Source organism: Lepeophtheirus salmonis, chromosome 6, assembly GCF_016086655.4.
Source record: "Lepeophtheirus salmonis chromosome 6, UVic_Lsal_1.4, whole genome shotgun sequence".
NCBI lineage: Eukaryota > Metazoa > Arthropoda > Copepoda > Siphonostomatoida > Caligidae > Lepeophtheirus > Lepeophtheirus salmonis.
Genome location: NC_052136.2, coordinates 32,556,439 through 32,578,876, shown reverse-complemented (window position 1 = coordinate 32,578,876; position 22,438 = coordinate 32,556,439). Strand labels below are relative to the sequence as shown.

The following is a 22,438-nucleotide window of genomic DNA, read 5'->3' as shown; positions in this document are numbered from 1 at the left end:
GTTTGAAGTTGATTAAAATATGGGTACCCTTGTACAATATGTTAATCCATTAGTTGTTAATCTCATCCCATGTACATAATTTGATGTAGGGGGACACTTTTTACTCAATTACTTGGAGATACCTCAAATTAGACTGACCAAAGTTTTACACAACGGCATACATCTATATATCAATAGTCAAACGAGTTAAAATGCATATAGGATAAGTAGTTTGGGTGTAATCTTCATTTGAATGTAAATTTCTCAGTCCACCCTACAATCAAGTAATCGAATTGACTTTAAGCTCTCGTCGGCACCTGTTATGGTTGTCTTCTCAGTAATTAATGAATAAGGATAACAGATTTGAAAAATAAAATAAAAACTATGCAGATTACCAACTACTAAAATCTTGAATGGAGAGACTTAGCTCAGTGGACCATACGTTTGGAAAAAAATATTCTCGAGGTTCGATTCATGGTCCCTCCTAGAGAAGGAAATATACACAATATATTGTATATGAACTTTGAAGATAATTCCTCGCTCAGATGGAGTAATTGTAATATTATAACCAGAGGGGGATAAACAATGGGGGAGTAGCTTTTTCTAGTTAGCAATTTGAACAAGCTTTATTGTGTGCTTATAAAAGCCGAAAAGTAGTAATGAGGGTTGCCTCAGATGGTTATAAGTGTACGTCTTTGTTGGACTAGAAGTAGAATTGTAGAATCGTTATAATTTTGCTTGATACGGAGTTGGGTTTTTATTTATTTCCTTCATCTTATAGCTGTTCGTAGGTAATTTAATTAAGGGTCATGATAGCTAAGCTGCAAGACTCCCAAACATTCCTCAAATTGTCAAGATTACCACGGGTTCATTTTCGGATTCGTTTATTTTTACATACTGGTAAGTCATATTTTATGCATCACTGATTATTATATTGACTTATGGGTGTAACTTCATTTGACCAATTAAAGGAACATTAATATAAAAAAATATCTTGCATGCCAAAAAAAAACTTACAATTTATAACTCTATAAATAATTATATACCTATAACATAGTACAAGTCATATTTATAAGATTAATTAACCTGAAAAAATATATAGCTATATATATGTACGTCGTAGGACTTCTTTAAAAAAAAAAAAAAAAAAACTGAGATAGGAAGAGACTCTCTAAGGTTCAAGGTTTAACTTTTATATATGGTAACAATAAAAATATTATTAAGATAGATAAATATATATTTAAAGGGAGACGAAACGAAATGAAAGCACAAGTCCGTGCGTTTCTCCATTTTTCTCCACATTATTAAGTATAACTCATATAATTTCTATTTTTTTAAAAGAACATCTTTCTTGATTAAATTAAAATCCTGTTTTTACTTTAGATTTTCTTTTCTCTTTTTTTTTCGTTTCTTAAATTAACTCACTTCTTCTTCATAACGTATTTTTGACAATAGTGTTTGTAATCTTAAGTGGATGAGTTATTTTATTTTCTTCAAATAAAAGTTTTTTGTTGTTTGCACTTTTTTATATATTCTAATTAGTATAATGATGAACTTAGGTACATTTCCCCCCATAAATATGTTTATTGTTCAATACAGAATATATTTTCTTCTTAATAGGGTTCATTACGTATTTTCATCTAATCCATTATTGTTGCCTCATACCACATAATGGGATTGAAGCTATATCCCCCGAGTTTACTACTTCCTCTAACTGAGAGTTGCTAATTATTACGACCGATAACTTTGCTGCGGAATTTTTCGCCTCGAGGAGATTTGGGTACCCTCTACAAGTTTCCCGCACGTCATACTTTATCTTTCTATCTCAAATTGGAAACAGTTCGAATTCAATTATCCCAAACTTTCAATAGATAAGAAATACCTTTGGTACGTCAAGCGTAGGGATGCAAACAAAAGCAAATAATATATTGACGGAGGAAGAGGACAAGGATCTCGACTTTTTCGAGTTATTTGGTTAATTAGGAAGCGTCACGAAAGTAGATGGAAGTTATCATTGTGCGGAAGAAGTTGGGAATTTGGATCTTATGGAGAATTCGGAGTAGGGGAGGGCGGGATTGAGTTCTCTCGGTCAATCCGTTGACTGAGGGATATGGTCGGAGGTAGTGCTGTGTCGGTCCTTACTTAGGACCGAAGACCGCGGTCCAGTTCAGTCCCACTTGTCGGTCCTTAAATAAGGTAAAATCGATCCCTCGTGACGACATTGAGTGAGTTTTTCCTCCTTTTAGCTATTCCGTTATATAATGAAATAAATTATAAAACTAATCAACAATATAATATGTTCGTATTATATTGTGTTATAATGAAAAATATAAACGTTTTTGCAAGATATGTTCAATTATCGTAATACATATTTTCTATATCTTATTTGGCTCAATATATAATCGATATTTTTATGAAAAATTCCAAGGACCGACAGTTAAGCACCGGTCTCAAGGACTAGTCCAAAGACGGACGGTCCTAAGACTGAACTGGACCGAATAAATAAATAACCGTAAATTTTGCTCGATGACATATTTGCCGCCTTTTTATTTTTTATATTATCGGTTTGAACTTTACTGTTGTACCTGAGGTGAAAATTATTTGTTTCAAAATTACCTAGAATCGTTGATTCTATTACAGATACCCCATAAACTCGTATTCACTTGACCTTAATGACCTTTTAGAAATATAGTTTAGAGATATTACGGGTCTTGGTTCTAGATACAAATTATGGATCTTGGATCCAGATCCAAAGTATTCGAGTATGGAATAGGTAAACTTATATTATCTGATATCCAAGATCCAAATAGGTTTTTATGGATATAAAAATAGATCCATGAAAATATTTTCCGGATAGTAAAAAACTTACTGGGTGTAAAAAAGTACTGAAACATGCCTCTAAGTAGTCATTACAATACACATAATTGATCAGGATAATGTTGTACATAGAAAATTTTATTTCATAATATTTTTACTAAAACAATGCACATTAATTATGATCTGGCAACTATCAGCCTTAATGACAGCTTCCGACCGCCTCTGGAACCCTTTGCATAGATTGGCAACGAAGTCCTTTTTATAATCCTCCACTACTGGTTAATGGAAGTCATCAGAGAATCAATATTCAGGTTGCAGACTTTGCAGGCCTTCTTGTCAATTTGCCACCAAGTTGAGTAATCCAGTAGATTCAGATCTGGGCTGTGAAGGGGCCTAAGGTTCTTGAACCAGAAGTTCATGTTGCTACCCATCCACTCTTGTACAATATTAGCAGTATGGGCCGGAGCTCCGTCCTACTGAAATATGAACGTGTCCTTATGGACTTCTTCATGGTCTTGGTGAGTGCGACCACATTTTTCTTGAACACCATCAAGTAGTCGGCCATGGGTGACCGGTATCCAACAGGAAACCAAATTGGAGGCCTTTTTTCTCCAGTTGATGCCACAGCCCCCAACATCGGATGTTTGGTCTTGGTTACTGTCCTGATGCAGTTTGTCAGCCTTGCCAAGGTATACCTCCCGAGCCTTTTGCTTGTTGTAGACGGGATCAGCGGGAAAGGTCCTTTCATCACAGAAAAAAATTAAGCTCTTGTGCTTCAGATCATTCAAGAGTTGTTGACATCGCTGAAGACTGAGTTCTTTTTGACGTTGGGACAGGCGTGACCTCTCAATTCTTCTAAGCGACCTTCTTTCAGCCTTTCGGATGGCCTTCCCCACAGTAGTCAGATGCACCTTCTTTTTCTTGTCGTACTCTGACATTTTCATCGTTGGTTTGACCTTAAAGGCCTCCATAATGTCTTCAGGCTTCATTTTGGTGGGTCTTCTATTCTTGGGGTTGTCCGAGAGGTATTCCCCATCAGTCAAACGATTTTTGACTTGAACGACTGTGGCCTTGATGACTTTTAAGGCCTTCATTATATCCAAGATGATCGACCCGGGGCGGTTTAAATTGGCTATTATGACTCTTCTTACTTCTATTGCAACATATACATAAATTTTGTTTCCAACATGTACATCAATTAAAGGCTTAGAATCAAATTAACAACACCTATTCAAAACTATATTTTTAGAAGGTTTAATTACCTTTTCTACAGCTGCTATAGGATTGCTTAATACTTCATCTTAGTTTAAAAAAAAGATAGACTATTGAACGTAGCATCTATATTTATCTTGATTAGTGCTTGGAGCCCCATATTTGGGGTTAAATCATACTAATATAAACGGTTGCGTAAACAATACACTAAAACTTCCACCACAATTGTTTTGACAACAAACAATAGTCATCATGGAACAAGCAAGGAGACACGCCATCCTCAAATTGGCTCGCGCGGGACACAAGCCCTCTGCTATCTACAAGCTTCTTAACTACCCCAAGACCAAGTGTACCGGATCTTCAATGCCTAGGAGGTTGAGGGGAAGGTTTGCCGCAAGGCCCACAACATGAGAAGTGACTGAATCCTCACTCCCCGCTTCCATGAAGGCCTCCGGAAGTCCATCAAGGCTTCGCCGGGGAATTCCTTGTCCAGGTTGGCCAAGAACCGTGGAGTGAGCAAGCAGCTGGTCTCCAAGGCTGTGAATGATGACCTCGGGTATAGGTCATACCGAATGGCCAAACAGCACATCCTCACGGCATCCATGAAGGCCACCAGGCTCACCAACGGTTAGCGTCTCCTCAATGACCTGAAGAGCCATGGAGGAAGAATCATCTTCTTCTCCGACGAGAAGAACTGGGCTGTCGACAGAAGCTACAACGTCCAGAATGACAGGTGGCTTGCCAAGGAGAGAGAAGAAGTCCCTGCAGTCTTCATCACAAAGTTCCCGGCTCCATTACGAGGGAGTGGAATGCTGTCGATTCCGCGGAAGTCATCAGGGCATCCAAATCCTTTAGGGGCAGGATGGAGAAGATGGTGGCTGTTGAGGGAGGACATGTTGAATAAATTTATTGTTTAATATCATGTCTAACTTTTTCATATTAACAAATACACTCCAAATTCCATTTTTATCAAGCAGCTTGAATTTTAAGATAGTTCCAATTTATCGTGGACACCCTGTATAGAGTAATGTGGGTGGACAAGCATTTCAGATTTCGCCATGAAAACCGCTGATGTATGAGGTAGTGCGTTGTCTTGGAGAAACATGATTTTTTTTCCGGAAAAAATATATATATATATATAACATTTTTGGGATTCAGAAACTTTTAGGAGTCGGTCCCATTGTGACATCCAAAAGTTCAATAGTTTCCTTAACATTGATAAAAAATGGTCATTGTAATAGAAATTGGTTGTTTATGGCTCCCACAATGGCCGACATCAACAATGAAAACGCATTGTATTCAAATTTCTGGGATAAGTTTAGATGCTTACCAAGAATGTTAACTATAGTTTAAAACTGTCATTAATTTGTCTGTTCAAATTAACCTTTCAATTTCTAATATTTCATTGTGGTAATTAATTTTGCTACTTAAGTGCAATTACTTTATTTATAAAAGTTGACAATAATTCATCGAAGAATACAAATGTAAAACAGACTCAATTAAGAACAAAAACCATTCTAGAAGATGTGGCAAATTACAATTCATATACGATATTCCAGCTATGTTAGTGTCTAATAAATAAATGGGTGAAAAATACCCAAGGGAAGGTTCAGAATGGTAATATGTTTTAAATTATTTTTAAAAAACTAAATAAAAAATCCCTTACCTGCCAAATTAAGTCTGGTTAATTTCTTGAGTAGGGATATACTTTCCTCCGGGATTTTAGTAAGACGATTGTGTTGCAAATGTAGCTCCCAAAGTGCTCTTTCAAGGCCATAGAAAGCCATGGATGGAATTTCACTGAGTTGATTATGACTCACCTCCAAACTCCAAAGACCTTAGCATGACAAATAGAAAAATATATGATCAATAGTTCATGTTCATCATACCTATTGATTGTTCAAAATAAAATATATTTAAAGATATCTTGAAAAATAGTGGCTGTAGATATGTGTATTCGGTAGAAATTGTATCATCACCCTATTGAGAAAAAATGTTTCTCAATAGGAATTTTGATTATGTTTACCTATAATATAATCAAAGGTATGTTGTCCAAAGAACGGTGTACAATATACACAAATACAAATATATCTTGTTAATAAACATTTCAAGAAGGTAAGATTTCATTTTCTTTACATATAATAAGTATATCATTTTATGTAATCCTTTCTCTTATCAATATTTTTTTAATAAATATCTCATATCAATTTAATTCTGACACACTGTTTAAAGGCTTTTTTGAGAGGTATAATGAAGATGAATTCATTAGTTTCTGCAATAAAAATCATTAAACTATTATTCTTTTATCTGTTATTTTTCAATATCTAATCGAATTTTGAGAAATCAAAGGAAGTAAGTTAAGAAATCTAAGGCATACTGCGCACCATTGCAGATTTTGAAAATTGTTATTTATAAAATAAGTTAAAAATTAGAGTTGTATTTTATAACGTCTTCAAATTTCTGATCTATTCCCTTCCCTTAAACTAAAATCATGTAGACGTCTTCTTGAACACATGTGAATTTACTTTAACGACCGTGCTATTCAAAATATTGTAGTCAATTCAGTAGTTATGACTTTTAAATCATAAATAAGTTTCCACAAGTAAATAATTATCAATTATAGTGGTATTGAGTCGTGATTATAAATTTATTTAAGAAGTTCAAAATACTATTAAACTATTCGTAACAATTTCATATCATAGTTAATAAAATATTACTTTTAATGGGTTTCTTTTTGTCCCATTGATCTACTAACAAAGCATTGGCTAATAAATACCAAGCGCCAGACCGTCTGACATTCAAAGATATTACATAAATGTGTATTAAGTATGGAAGCATTTGAGTAAAAATAAAAGAAATCGAATGGGACATGGTAACCCTGACAATTTGCAGAACATTAGGAAGCAAAGAAGCTTAGTTGTCATGACGTTATATTAGAGCAACCACAAACAGCTGTTAGAGGAAGGAAATATAGACCAATCTTACTCCGTATTTAGTAAGGTATAGACAACAATTACTTCGATAAGGATTACTCTGGACGTTAACGTTATTCTCATACGCTTGTCTCTATGAAGAACAAAGAAACAAATACCAACACCTTCGTGTAAGAAATATTTTAAACTATCGGTAGTACCCAGCATTGTTCGGAGTTATTAGGTGCTGACAAACTTTGAAGTAATTATATTGATTTGATTGAATGGTATCAAAGATAACTCCACAGAAATCCTCAGTTTTGCTTCACATTTTTCATACGCACAACCATGCGTAATTACACAATAATTAGATTTCCCCACTTTAATAATAAAATAATAATGATAAAAGCTTTAGAAAATGAACAAAAAATATTGTTCAGTTTCCTAAAATCAGGTAGATGTACTACTCGTATTACACCCTCGCGCTTAGGGCATAAAAAGTAGGCTATATTCAGGGTGTTACTAAAAAAATTAAATCCACCATGTGGCTCTCCTTCAGCTCTAACTTCAACCCCTTGGACTTGGCGGTTTGGGGTGTCTTTGAAGAAAATATCTGCTGCACCTCCCATCCAAATTTGGATTCGCTCCGAGCTGTCATTATGATAGCGTAGTACGCCATAGACAGGGCCTTCATCGTCAAAAGCCGCTAATATGTTTGTAGGTGGGGCGTGGCTGTTATTGTTTGTGAAGGAGAACATATTGCATAAAAAATATAGCTAAATATAGAATTAAACATATTACAAATTGTTTTTGAGTTGTCTATTCTTGATTACATTAAAAATACGATTTTCTTAATTTAGTCATGCTACTGAATGTTTATATACTCAATACACCCTGGCCATTGGGGCATAGCAAAGTATAATTTATAAAACAATCCCACAAAATAATGAAATAATTTTTTTAAATTTATTTGTTAAAAAAGTTATATTCTAAATAAATCTATCTTATCTCTTCATATGACGAGTGAAGCCGGCGGATTTTAGTTTGTAATTTTCACTTTCTAAACTCATAAGTAAATGTATTCTTGTTTTTTTATGTGTTCTTCTAATATAAATATTTCAAAACATCTCCATTACAAGAATATAAATGTGTGTTATTTTATGATGTTATTACTATTTTGAAAGTAATTGAATTAAAGAAGTCTGTAAACAACAGCATTTCTTTCTGAATTATCCTTCTCATTTCATTCAATTTAATTTTAGTTAATGGTGGAAGCCTAGAAGAGACAATCTATATAACCAAAAACAATAAAAGAACCCACATTATTAAATACTACACATATATAGTTGTGTGGCATTGTCCTTTAACATGCACTTGACTCCCCATGTAGTTTTACAAATAAATGGCTAAAATATTGATGAATAAGTCATCAATAGGGTTTCTTACTTCCTGGTAAATTGTCTTTTAGTGTAACTCTAGTTGTCTTGATGGCACAAAGATAGGGATATACTGATATGTAAATCGAGTATATTTTTAGCTTCCTGTTTTAAATGGCTCAATACAATATTTACATATATATATATATATATATGATGGGGTGCTCTTATAAACCATATCCGTTTTTAGCGTTTTAGTTGTACTTTTTTGCACAAACACTCGGAGATCAAGTTTCACATTTGAGAGAATGGGTGACGAAACTTATGAACCTTTAGGCGTTTGATGCACCTTAGCGACCATTTAAGGAATTTGGAATTATGTCATCTTCAAAGTAAAATTACTGTTTTGGTGTAATTATACTGCAAATACAAGTTCCAATATCAATTTAGAGTAATAGAGTTTGAACTCTGTCAATACTTTGGTACTAATATCATAGGAGTATTAAAATGAAATCGATTATTTTTCCAATAGATTGCTTTAGTAATATGTATCTCACGTTGTATAAGCGCGATTGGTTTACGCTTCATTGCGTTAGAAAGATGAGATTTTGAATTAAAAAACTTTTTAAAGAATTTTTGTGATTGTAGAACTCAGTATTGTTTGAGGGCACGTCCAAGATGGACATTAGTAGTTATGTCACTCCGTATTTATTCGGTCGAGTCAAATCCAGTTTAGGACTAGTCCTATCAGCCCTTCTGACTGTCAGAACTAGCACTGATATATATATTAATTAGCCACGTCATAAAGGACATAACTTTATAATTTTGATAATGTAAAATTTTATAATATGTAGGACTGAACCAGACCCAGAACCAGACCGGGACTGCACTCATAATCAGGTCCCACAAATACACCAAATTTTACAGGTTTTTTCCCCCCCCGAATAAGAACAAAACGCTAACCCTTTCTGCTGATAATGTGTATAGTGTTAATGGTCCTAATATTGTAACAGTAATTTACACGTAATTCGTCTATTCCGTTCCAATAATTTTTATGTCCCAGATGCAAGGCAAATTGTTGAAAATGTGGGAAGAATAATAGAAATTGTCGAGTCTGACCTTCATTTAAGCACTGTTTACAAGGCCAAAGCAAGAGCGTCCGTAAGAGTGGGCTGGAGGGGCTGTAGCACCCCCCCCCAAAAAAAAGGAATTTTGCTTTTTACTAGAAAACTTTATACTTGAAATTTGATTTCCCCAATTTAAGTTTTTGGGAATAGCTGTGGATTTTTGACAATTGTTTCGTAAACAATTAATATTTAATTTTTTTTTGAAAAATTAAATATTTCAAATGTATTTGTGGTATTTTTTTCCCCAAAAGTTTAATCATGAAAAATATGAGCTTATGGAAATATTTTTTGTGTGGACAGCTTTGGTTTTTTAAAATTTTTTCAAAAAAAATATAATTTTTTGAGAGTAACTCTTGATTTTTGACATTTTTTTTCCAAAAAATTTTAATTTCTGTATTTAAAAAAAAAAAAAAATCTATAAACCATGTCCCCTTCCCCCCTTCTTCCGAAAAAAACTATACACGGTCACCTTTGCAAGGAGATAAACATTAATAATTATGTAAAATCCATTAAAATTAGAGATTTCTCCTTTCTACACCGGATATGCATACCGAACAACACTAAATGAGACGGATTTGAAGTCCTATTTTAAAAATGGATACAACCCTAGTAAAAACGATTATTATCAATAACGATGATTCTTCAAATAAAAATGCATTAATAAAAGTTTTAATCTTATTTCCTATTTCCATATTTGTTAGATATAAAAAATATGGCTCAAATATCTCAAATACCTACTCTTTGACACTCGTACTCTACTTGAGTAAGTGAGTGATTGTGTGAGAAGAAGAAAATTTTCTGCATTTCTACTCTTCCCCCACATACATTCGTATATTATATATTAGTGGTGAATCAGAGTCAAATGTTTCGAGTTTTTGAAATATTATCCTCTCCTTCACAATACTTTTTAAACCAAAATAGGTTCGATAAACAAAATGAAGTTAAGTTTTTCAATGTGTGTAACAAATCATAACTATCTATTATTGCAGCATAAATAATCATCAAATATATTTATTATTATTTTCGGTACAATGGCATGCCATAATAAGGTTTTTAGCAAAGTATCCTCAGACACATAATTTTGATTATTTGAGTTAAAATTATTATTTTTTGAGTTCGAATGCAACACTACTAAATATATGTATAATATGGTACTTACATATCGTAGGTACAATAACTAATAAGTAAACTTCTTGTATTATCTCAAACAAAGTATATAACATCTTCATTCCCTACATTTTATAATAGAAATATTTATGTAGAAAGAGTTGTATGGTGAACATTAGCAACGTATGATGTTGCTGTGGTGTGTAAAAAAGCATGAAGTAGATAAAAAAATGGTAGTATGTTGAAAAAAATAAAGAAAATACATAATAATATCTTACGTCGTGATAAAGAAAATTCATTTTCTACCCAATATATGTATACACATAAAAATGGTCAATAAAATATGAGACAAGCCGATCAGTGTACACTTAAATGAAGAATCAATCCCTCAGTCATTGAAAGACCAGATAGCAACAGATTTATGGACCGTCTATGAATAGAGAGTGCAGTTTTAATATTAAGAATTTTTGAGACGAGGACATAAATCTTTTTATTTTTTAAATTAGTTGAGATATTTAAAATCCATTTATATAGAAACGTAGGGACCCTCCATGAACCTAATAATTGAATCCAACTACCCTCAGCCTCAACCACGCCCTCCAACCTGGCGTAGAACCTGCTACAACCCTTGATCAGGTGATCTTTATTCATATTGTTAACAGCCTCAATAATGGAGGCTCTCAGAGAAGCCAAGTTGTTGTGAGCACACTTGCTGGACTCCCTCTTCAAGACACCCCACACGAAATAGTCCAAAGGATTGCAGTGGATTGGGGCCCACATTTTCTAAGGCCCATTTCCAGGACATCTCCAAATTGTTTGCAAAGCTAATTTTGTACCGGATGGCTGGTATGAGCGGGAGCACCATCTTGCTGGTGGATATATGATCTCCCGGCTACAACCTGCTCCACCCAGGGTTTGCAAACGTCCCTCATGCCCCCCAAGTAACATTTTTTTGTCTTAGGGCCGGTCCTTAAGACCCTCATCAAAATATTTTCCGACTTTGGAGAATAAGGCCTTTATTATTTCACCAGGATCCTGCTCCTCGGAACTGGTCCAATATAAAATCTCCTTTCACATATAATTAATTTAGGAGGCTCAATCCAACCTGTATGAACAGGTTCAAAAAGAACCTGATGCACTTTTTTTGAAACCTGCAATCTCACAGTTTTGGTAAATTTCCTTTTTTCTGTACGATTGGGGTGCTGAAGGCCCACATGTTGACAAGGACAAAGCCTTTTTTTTTTTTTTGTCTCTTTTGTTATTTTACCAATACACAAAATATAATGGAAAAATAAAAATAAATGACTTTTTTTTTCAGGCGATTCAATTTAAATTTTGTTAACGATGTTTCAGGACTTGTTTCGGTGTTCTCTTGCAACTTTTAAGGCCAAGATCCGCCTGAACAAGTCTCTTCATGGTGCTTCTGTCCATATCAAATCATTTAATGAAAAGTTTATCATGTTGGTCTTAGATTTCTCCTCTTATTTGAAAGCCTCCACAATCTCATTTGGCCTTGCTGGGCCTGTATTAACCATTTCAGGAGCAGTTCCCCTCTTTAAGGTCTAGTTGACATTACCCTGGAAAAACCAGGTCATGGCTTATTTCTGTGGATGTCTTGGATCGTCGAGAAAGAGATATAATAGGTCCCCTGCCCTCCATCCAAGTAATTAGATTCATGTTTACTTTCATGATAATCAAGATGAAATGCTTAATCACTCTGTTTTATAATGAATTCACTGATTGGCTGACAACGTCAAATCACAAACGCCAAATTTAAAAGTATTTCGTCTTAAGTGAACATAGCTGTATATCAACGAAGTTCTTCATTTGTTAATGTAAGAAAAACAAACACATGTAACGACATTTACCTTTTGTGCCAACTGATATCTTTGCTCCGTTTTTGCACATATTGTCATCTATCTATATATTTATTAATTTGTTATGAATTATTTGTCTTCCTACAAACGATAAAATACAACCAAGTGGATTTTACCACAATATGTACAAAAAAACCAAGGAAATATAAGAGCCCTCATGGTGACTTGCCTGATTGCCAAAAAGGATCAACTTTTTCCTTTGTTGTTCTTTGTGAAGGGGTTGTTTTGTTCTTTGAAAATAAATAAAATATTCCCGTATTATATACATAAAATTGATAGCAGATAGTTAACTGAAAACTAAGGACTTTAGGACAGTTATATAAATAAAAATACATTTATTTATAGAAAGGCAATAAAAAACAGATATTTGGAATCATAAATAGTCATTAAACAAAAACTTTCTATTTGTGATGTGGAAATCCGGAAAGAGATGTATTTACCATATGTAAGTAAGTGAAATAAAAGAGTAATTAAAATTACAGCTGACGGATTTTGAAGGGTGGTTATGTTTTCAAATGAGCGTTTTGTTATGAGTTAAAAGGCTGCCTTTCTTTCTTTAGATGCTTATAATGGTCCATTTAGATCATTTGTGAGTACAAATATATACATATTTAATAGGATTATACAAGTCCTCATCATGGGACTTAAAATCTGTGTTGTCCTACATTCCTCTGTAATTTTTGTTTATTATTCATCTCCTTGGCAATCCAAACTGTGCTTACATGACAGTTGGACTTGACTTATCTCTATTTATCTTTATTAGTGCTTGAAGCGACATCCACATAAACTGTTGTATCACGAGGTTATTCCAATCTTACTATAACCATAGTTGTAATAGTAAACAATAATTATGTTTTAATAGTATTAACATTGGTTTATTCCTTGTTTCGGCATTAGTAATCAGTAAACATGTAACCTTAATCCGGTTTTATATATGTCTGAACTTCAGGTAAAATGCGAATAAATTCGTGACAAGTATCAGTCTAATTTTAGTTTCAAATCTGAATCCGGAATATCAGATACTCGGAGTTTATTCGAATATTTACTTCTAGAGATGCAAACTGACCCTAATTAAAAAAAATGTGAATTTGCCCTATGTTTAGCAACATATTTAACTTTCTTCCATGGCACCAAAATACCGTAATGTATAAGATAAGATCCAAGTAGCAACAGTTATAATTTTCAAATATTTCAGACATTATTTGAATCAAAATATAAATATTATGTTTTGAAACATAACTTAGGACATCCCGGGCTTCACATATAGATGGCTTTTTTATATATATATTCACCTCATTTTCCCTTAGCATCAACCTTCAAAACACAGTTGTCAAAATTTCATGACAATTTGTCCTTTAATATGTGAGTTATTGTACTAATTGTGACGCTACACTTGTTATTTCCAAAAGAATTGCTCAATCACAATTTCGTTTTTAAGTTTAGACTGCTTCTTGATGCGAAAAAATACCGTTCAAATGGATTGAAAAGTGTTTTGGGAACTCTGCCATATCAGAAACAACAATTAAACGTTGGTTTGCTGACTATAAAAGTGTTTTTAAAGACACCAATGATCGAGAACGCAGTGGACGTCCAAATGAAGTGGTAACAACAGAGAACATTCCACAAAATTGTTCCATCCTTTCACTCCAGAATCAGAACAATCATAATTTGAGTGGACAGCAACTGGCGAACCTCTTTCAAAATGCCCGAAACTACAACAATCAGCTGGAAAGGTTATGACCTTGGTATTTGGGATGCAATCGCATGTATATTCAGACTACATGAAGAAACGATATACCATCAACAATGAATATAATATAGTGTTATTAGAGTGTTTGAAGGACAAAATAACAGAAGAACAGACCTATTTGAAGTAGAATAAATTGTTGTTTCACCAGGAGAAAGGCAACGTGTCACAAGTCGATCAAAACAATGACAAAACAACATGAATTGAACTTCAAATTCCTTCGACATCCAGCTTACTCTTCAAATTTGGCTCCACGCGACTACTAGCTGATCGAACATCTACAAAAACCCTCCCCAGTATGAGGTTTTTCTCCAAATGAAGAAGTTATTGCTGAAACTGAGGACTATTTTGAGGTAAAAGATAAAACGTTTTATAAAAGTGGTATTGAAACGGATTGATTTTCTTGCTCTTGATAGAGATTATATTGATGAATAAAACTATTTTTTAACGAAAAAATGTGTTTTCCTTGTTAAGCCTGGAACAATGGACCCCATGTGCAATGTTCTGGTTGATACCTTAAATTTAACCAAAGTAACTATTTTACTTCACCTGGCATAAAATCTTCAAAAACAGTTATTTATTGGCGCAAATACATATTTTTTAGTCACATCATACATTACATTTAATTTTAAAGTTTGTCTGAAAACTTTCAAGTATATATCAAAAAGTCATTGAAGAGGTGTGTAACATTTAACTTTAAACTTTTAAGACTTTAAAATAATTGACAAGTTATGATTTTTTTTTAACTATCAACATAGAAGAGTGTCAAGCTTTTATTTTAGTTTGACTAATGTAGCAGTAGTTCCCAAGCTTTATGCATTCGCAATTCCTATCGTATAAGTTTCAAATCCAATGTACTCCCGTATAACAAACTATTAACTATCATTTTCCTTTAATTATATTCTGTGAAGGACATAATTAATTCCTCTAATTATTTGCTATGCCTCTCACAATCAAGAACTTATGGTCATAAGGGAGTAGTGACGTTCGGTCTGAAATTCCTTAACACAAAAAAGAAAATTGTCATCTATCCAAAATGTTATCGAAACATTAAAGCTCCATGTTTTTATGAACTTGGATACGAAAAAAAATGTACTTGAGTGAAGTTCAGTATATCGTTTCATTCTTTAATCAGTGGCTTTTACTAAGTCATTAACTGTAGTGAACTTAATGGACATCGATTTGGAATTCCCTTAATCAGTGTTTGGAAATATAATAAGAGGAAAATAAACTAAATCATTGACACAATAGGAATGAAAATATAAATTGAGACCGAAAAAAATCCTTCCATTTCTTGAAAAGGATTAAATTTCGGTCTTCCATCTGAAATTACCACAAGCTGCTTGAAATAAACAAGATGTGGTATATTCTTTTGTACTTGACTCCTGTATTATTTAAAGTAGCTGACTCTATGTATTATGAACTCAAAAAAAGGTACATAAATGAAACTGAATTTGGATTATTTTATTGATTTATTTCAATCAAGGGCCTTTGCACCAAATTCGTCTCATTTCATAGTACTTATTTTGATAAAATTATCAAATCAATGAATATTATAGTTAATAATTATTCTCCAAATCATAACTGACAGTTGGCAACAAGAAAAATATAAAAGTCAATGTATATAATATATATATATTTTTTATTTTTCTTCTCTTTTTGACAATTGAGATTTGAGAGTGGATTTAAAAAACTCAGTACTGTACTAAAATATGGGTCCTAATTGATTTAGAAAAACCGAGTCTCAACACTAGTAAATATCATTAGTTGCACAACTTATTCATTATTCCAGTATAGCCCTGGAATAATATTAAAATATACTGAAATATATGAAGATGTGGCTATTTCCTACGGGTATTACAATTTGACCATAACCATCCCTAAGTAGATGAAAATAGGTCAACAGTTCTACCTCAAAATGTGAATCGATCTCGTCCGTGAACAAATGGCACAATATGGATTCACAGAGTGTCTTTATTTAATTCTTTGTTCCAAGAAAGAAATATCCACAAAATTTAAATCTTGAACCTATTCAGGATGCCGTGGAAATATCCAATCTCAAGAGGTTGGAGTTAAAGTGGCTTGAACCACCGAATGCTCTAGTATTAAATACAAATATGCATTTATAAATGAAATTGTTGCCACTCCCTGACGTTGTCTTAAAAGATGCTGTCAAAGTTGATAGTGGCTTCAATTATCCTGGGTTTGAAACTATTCATGGGCTATTGGATTGTATCATGAGTTTGTCGGAGGTTCTCCTCGTTTCAACTGGAAGCATTAATAGCTAATACATTCAGAACTCCAGTGATCTCACCTTTTTTCCTGGGAGATGTGTTGAAATATTTGCTTATGGAGTTAACATTGTGAAACAACTGGGAGTTTTTCATTCAGAAAAACTAATAACTTTGATTTAAATTTGCTATGTTCTTCTTTAGCAAATGATATTGAGTTTTTTCCGAAAAATTAATTCAGTCGAATCATGATAAAGCACTTTTTAGGTATCTGGAAGGGGAAAAAATGATAATTATAAGTATAAAATCAAGATTTCCCGGTATTATTTGATTATTCTTTGTTCATTTTAAGTAGCCTTGGGTAGATAAAATATACTCTGTCCTACAAGGAAGAAAGTGATGATAATGTCTTCCTTTCCCTCTAACCTAATGCTAAAGTAATATAAAGACAGTCTAATAAATAAATATGTTACAAAAGTCAAGAATATAAAAATAAAACGAAAAATATTTCTCTTACTCCTTGATGTATGACTTTTATTATTTTCCTTTAAAAAGGATTTCCTATAAAAACATCTGTATGTAACATATGTATTAGTGTTGGACTTTGGTCCGAAAATCTTATTAATGGATCAAACTAATTTGGTCTGGATAGGTCTCAAAGAAGATCGTTATCAATCTCATTTAAAATTCGGTTTACAATGACTCTGTAGATGAGTTGTACATGACGTCACGTGTGTTTTAAAACACGCGTGACGTCAACCATAGGGATAAAATACATAGAGTGAGGATTCTAAGCAATAATAATGGAAATTCTATGACGTCATCATCAATCTACTTTGGCTATCGTGGACACGACATTACCTCACTGACACAAAAATTTAGAATCTATTTTATTGTCTGCCATGGATTTTCAGCTATTTTTTCCTTATACGAGGTTTTTCTGAAGAGTTTCCAAACTCAGCGTGAAGATCGCAGCAATCATGAATAAAAAGTATGCCTATGTTGACAATTACTTACTAAAGTTTCAGCCATTTTGGACGCATAGTTGTGATTTATTAGTCGGTTGAGTGAGTTGGTTTGATTGTTTTGTGAAAATGGACAAAATTGAGTATTGCTCTGTTGGCACTGTTTAGGGGCAATAAATCCGAGTTTTAATCTCGATGAATTACTGTATATGAAACTTGAATACACTGGTATACGCACAGTCTGCAAAGATTTTCGTCAAATGAAGAGGTAATCACCTTCGTGAATAATTATTTTTCAGAGAAAAATCCCAAGTACTATTTGTACGAGATATAGAGATGGGAGCATCACTGGGATGTGTGTAAAATTATAAGGAGACTATGTTGAAAAATAAAATGAAAAGTTCAGAAAAAATGTCTGGTATCATTGTTAGATTGTATACTTTTTTGTACCATCCTCGTACATGTTATGAACGTTGATTGGCTAAATTCGAATTAGTATATATTAAGCTGGGATAAACTCGTGAGTAATGATTCCTTAGCCAATAATCAACTGATTTTAAGATTAATTTATAACCAACGAGGTAATTTATACATATAGTTTTTATGTCCTCCCCATGGGCACTTACGTGTTTCTTTTCTATACCCGCTAGAAACATGTAATTTTTTGTTAAACTATCCCCCTCCCTGATAAAATCTGATAAGGATCCTGTTTTTTCACCCTTTTTTTATAAAACAAATAAATAATTTTTACAATATTTATTAAATGTAATTTTTTAGAAAACATTTTAAAATGACCTTGTTAAAAAAATCGATTTATTTCAACAAAAAAAAAAAAGAAAAGAAAAAGGTCGATACTTTTTCAAATTTTAGTCCCCTCTTCCCTATGACATCATTTATGCCATCTAGGCATATTATTTAAGTCTTTGTGGTTATAAGTGGACCTCGTTAAGGAGAATAGACGTGATTTTAGGCCTATCCTCAACCCTCCTATAATAAGTGGTGTCCTCTTAACCCTTTTTTTCAGTTCCAGGATGTTTCGTTACATGAATTTACGCCTTTATATATGTATATTATGGCAAACAAATGTCTTCTCACATATAATTTATAGTTAAAAATGGCCTTCCCTCGACATAAAAATTACTTTTAATGCATTTTTGCATTCGTTGGCGTAAAAAGAACGCACTTAATTCAAATTTAATATTTTCAAAATAGAAAATATCAAACATGAATGGTGTGCCTTTTTAAAATGAGTTCGAACCGACTTTTTAAATTACCATTCTACTTGACAGTTTGATGATATATTTACCGGTTGACAGGTATATGGAGTTTTTTTTACCGAGAATCCGTGTCACAAAATTCCTAAAAGTTGAAGAAGCAAAACTGACTGTGTTTATTCAAATTTACTTGTTTGTCTTCTTTGTTCCTCCTTTGTCTCAGCTAAAGTACACCGGTAAAAAAAAAACAGTTCAATTCATCATAATTAGGAACAACATTCATTTAGAATGAAGGCTATATATCCAAATTGATTTAAAATGCCCTCATTTCAGGTTATTCCATCTAAAAAATGAGTTATGAAGGACTTCAAATGAAGAAAGACTCGTTTTACGGCCAAAAAATAAGCGCAAAGATACAATTATGCTATATAATATATATTTATGTGGCCGAAATTTCTTGATACGAATATTCCGGTCCCCTTTTTTCTGTTTTTTTTTGGGAGGAAAGGTCGCGATAGTCAATAAAATTAACAAGTCATGTTGACTCTGTAATTTGTCTTGTTGATTTAATGTTGTACCTTTGATTTACTGATTTGTTCTAGGGGTTTTTGTATTTTCTGCACCACTTTGATGAAGAATTATAAAAAAATAACATTTTGGATCTAAATATTTATGGACAGACTCATCATAACTTAGTAAGTGGGGAGAAAGTTAGAGTAGAGGGGGGTGCTGAGAAAATGCATTTAATAATATATAATATATCCAATATCTACCCAAACACAAGCGCAAACATAGTAAGGGAGAATGGGAATAGTTACAAACCAGATGTGAAGGAGGTGTAAATAAACTTTATGATGATTCATACAGCAATACTTTGAAATTATGATTCTCATTCATGCTACTCCAATTTTAAAGGATTAAATTTGCAATCATTCAGTATTCATTAATTCCTCTCATATATTTTCTCATCTTACAACATTTGTTATTGTCTAATTGATTAATGGATTGAACGGTTATCATGATTTTTTTTTACAGAATGATGCAACTGTTGAAGAATCCTCATAACGAAATACATCGATTATTTATTCATCTACCTTAATCATTGTAACTCGTGGCAAATAACGAAGCATTTTACTTTTTAAAATTGGAGTAACATAAATCGGAATCATAATTTCAAAGTATTGCTGTATGAATCATCATCAAATATATTTAATAATTTTATATATGTTCGATTGTCCATGCAGTGTCAATGTAAAGAGTCTTTTGGCTATTTGGTATTTCAACAAACATCATCAGGGACGTCAGGAGGGGTTGGGCTGGAGGTGCTGTACTCCCCCCTCTCCCAAAAGGAATTTTTGCTTTTTACTAGAAAATTTAATATTTATAACTTTTTTCAAAATATTTGGCTTTTCAATTTTGTTAGAAATTTTTTTATTTTCTGTCAAATTCTATGGATTCTTAAAAATTTTCTCCAAAAAATTAATATATAAATTTTTTTTTTTTAAATTTAACTTTTTTGAAAATAGGTATGGACTTTTGAATTTTTTTTGTAAATAACTCTTGATTTTTGAAATTTGCTTCCAAAAAATTTAATATTGAAAAATTTTTCATTTTTCGTTTTTTTTCAGACAAATTTTAATTTTTCGATTTTCTTAAAAAAAAAAAAATAATAAATAGTAAAACCAAGCCCCTCCACAAAAATATATATATATATGTGTTTGGCGATAACATAAATGCAAGCTAGGATACTTTTTCTCAATATTGCTACGGTATGATAACATATCCGTTGATATGAGTACTATAATTTAATCCCTAGCTACGGGGACAGTTGCAACATTGAGCGAGTGGCATTCAAGAAAAAATTGGAAACTATTAAAGAACTAATTGTTATATGTACTTTAAACAATAGTAAATATATCGTTGACCCAGCGCAAAAAAATGAAATCTGGACAATACTTGAACTGAGATATTTAACTTTTAATATTTGGGTGATTATATCTTCAGCAATATAAATTTAGGAGCTTCAAATTTTAACATCACCTAGAAACGAGATTTTCAGATTTTTTAATTATTCATGTCGTTTGTAAATTTATATGATACATTTATTAGTTAATATATTTTTATATGCAAATTATCTTAAATTCATGGCTAAATTGTGCTATCTGGTTTGGTTTGTATAAAAAGTTTACATATTAAGTATATGTAACAGCTTAATTGAACTAAAAATATATTTGTAAAATGAAATATTGTTATAATTATATTTGTTAAAAGCTATAGTCTGGATTATTATAAGGATTGAACAGTACTACAGGTAATAGTTATAATTTATCTAAAGTAACACAAAAATGCAATGCAGAAGTTATAGTCTTGCACTGAATAGATTCATAGCACATTGTAATTAGCATAAATTTTTCCCCCCTGTAATATGGAAAAATATTGACTTATGGCAAATTTTTGATATGTAGAATCAAAATATTCATCAATAGTTAATCCCAAAAAGTTATTAAACATTTTTTTTTGTATATTTTGTCAGTAAGTTTTTTTTTTTTTGCGCTGGGTCAACGATATGTAGGTATTCGTGTTGTGTTTAAGTCTGGAAATGCTAGACTCCTCTGAGACCGTTATAGTTTTTGTAGGACATATGTAATATTACAAGTTCGGACTTGATCGGTCCTGCAGTAAAATTTGTCTTTTATAAATGAAAAAAATGATATTGATCTGCACTACAAAATAAAGGACTTTTTTTTAGAGGAGATAAATCTTTTTCCCTTGGTATCACTGGGTTGAGAAAGATTCCTGCCCAAGAATATATAATAACAAACTCCAGGTATTGTACCCAAGAATGGAAAGTATTGCAACTGTCATTGGTCTCCCCTACATTTGAAAGGAAAACAAAAATAATAAGGGAAAGTCCATATAATTAATTTGTAGTGCATTTTTGTTTCTCCATGAAATGAAGATAAAAGATAGCTAAATCAACACTTAAAGCCATCTTTTTTGGAGTATCGAAAATTGGTCCTTTAAAATTTCAGAGTTGTAAAAATTAGTCACAGGTTACCTTACCGCAAACATTTTTGATCCTCGGAGATTTTGACGGATGACATATTCCTTCCTTTTTATGTTTTTATATTATAGGTTCGAAATTCACCTTTTGTATTTACTATTGTATCTCAGCTATAGATCAAAAGAAGAATAAAATATTGAAAATAGCGATAAAATAAAGAAATAAATGTGTCTATAACGACAAAGGAGTAACGGATCCGGGATCTTGAGTCTATTTCGAAAGGTATCATTGACTAGTGGCGCCTTATTCATAGGCATGATTTTTTTTGAGGCTTGAATAAATGTAAGAATCTCCATCAATTGAAAGAAAGAAATGTTTCAACAGTAAATACTAAAAGTAAAGTTTGAACTTATAAGAAGAAGGCAAAATCTCCAAGATGCGAAAATGTATGAGAATCTGTTATTAAGACGTTAGAATCAGTTACTTCGAAGAGGAAAATGAAGACAAAGACAATGGGTGGAATTAATTTGATGTACTGTGTAGAGAAAAAAAATAAAAATGATAAAATGACGTCATCTATGCTCTCATAAAAGTGTCCTCCTGCGTGAGAAAAAAATACATCAGGTAGTAAAAAGAAGCTACGCAGGCTAACATGTACGTTTCACCCCCTTTGTTTTATAGTTTTATTTAGAGCTAATTGTGTAAATAAGCTTAAACTTGGGAACAATTTACATTTGATAAATTGATACCAATGAGAGAGGAGAAACAAATCATGACGCCTTTAATATATTCATGTCCCCTCTTGTTCTGTTGCGTCTTTAAATTGTACTAGTCGAATAAATTAGGGATTCCTTTGATTATATAAATCTT

General features: G+C 32.5%; 1 protein-coding gene across 1 annotated transcript in view; it reads right to left on the bottom strand.

The window, feature by feature from the left end:
- Window positions 1-22,438, bottom strand: part of LOC121120139 (chaoptin-like) — a 111,047-nt gene that overhangs the window by 49,678 nt on the left and 38,931 nt on the right. The window contains 1 exon segment of the mRNA XM_040714980.2: window positions 5,675-5,845. Coding sequence (XP_040570914.1) covers window positions 5,675-5,845 — 171 coding nt within the window.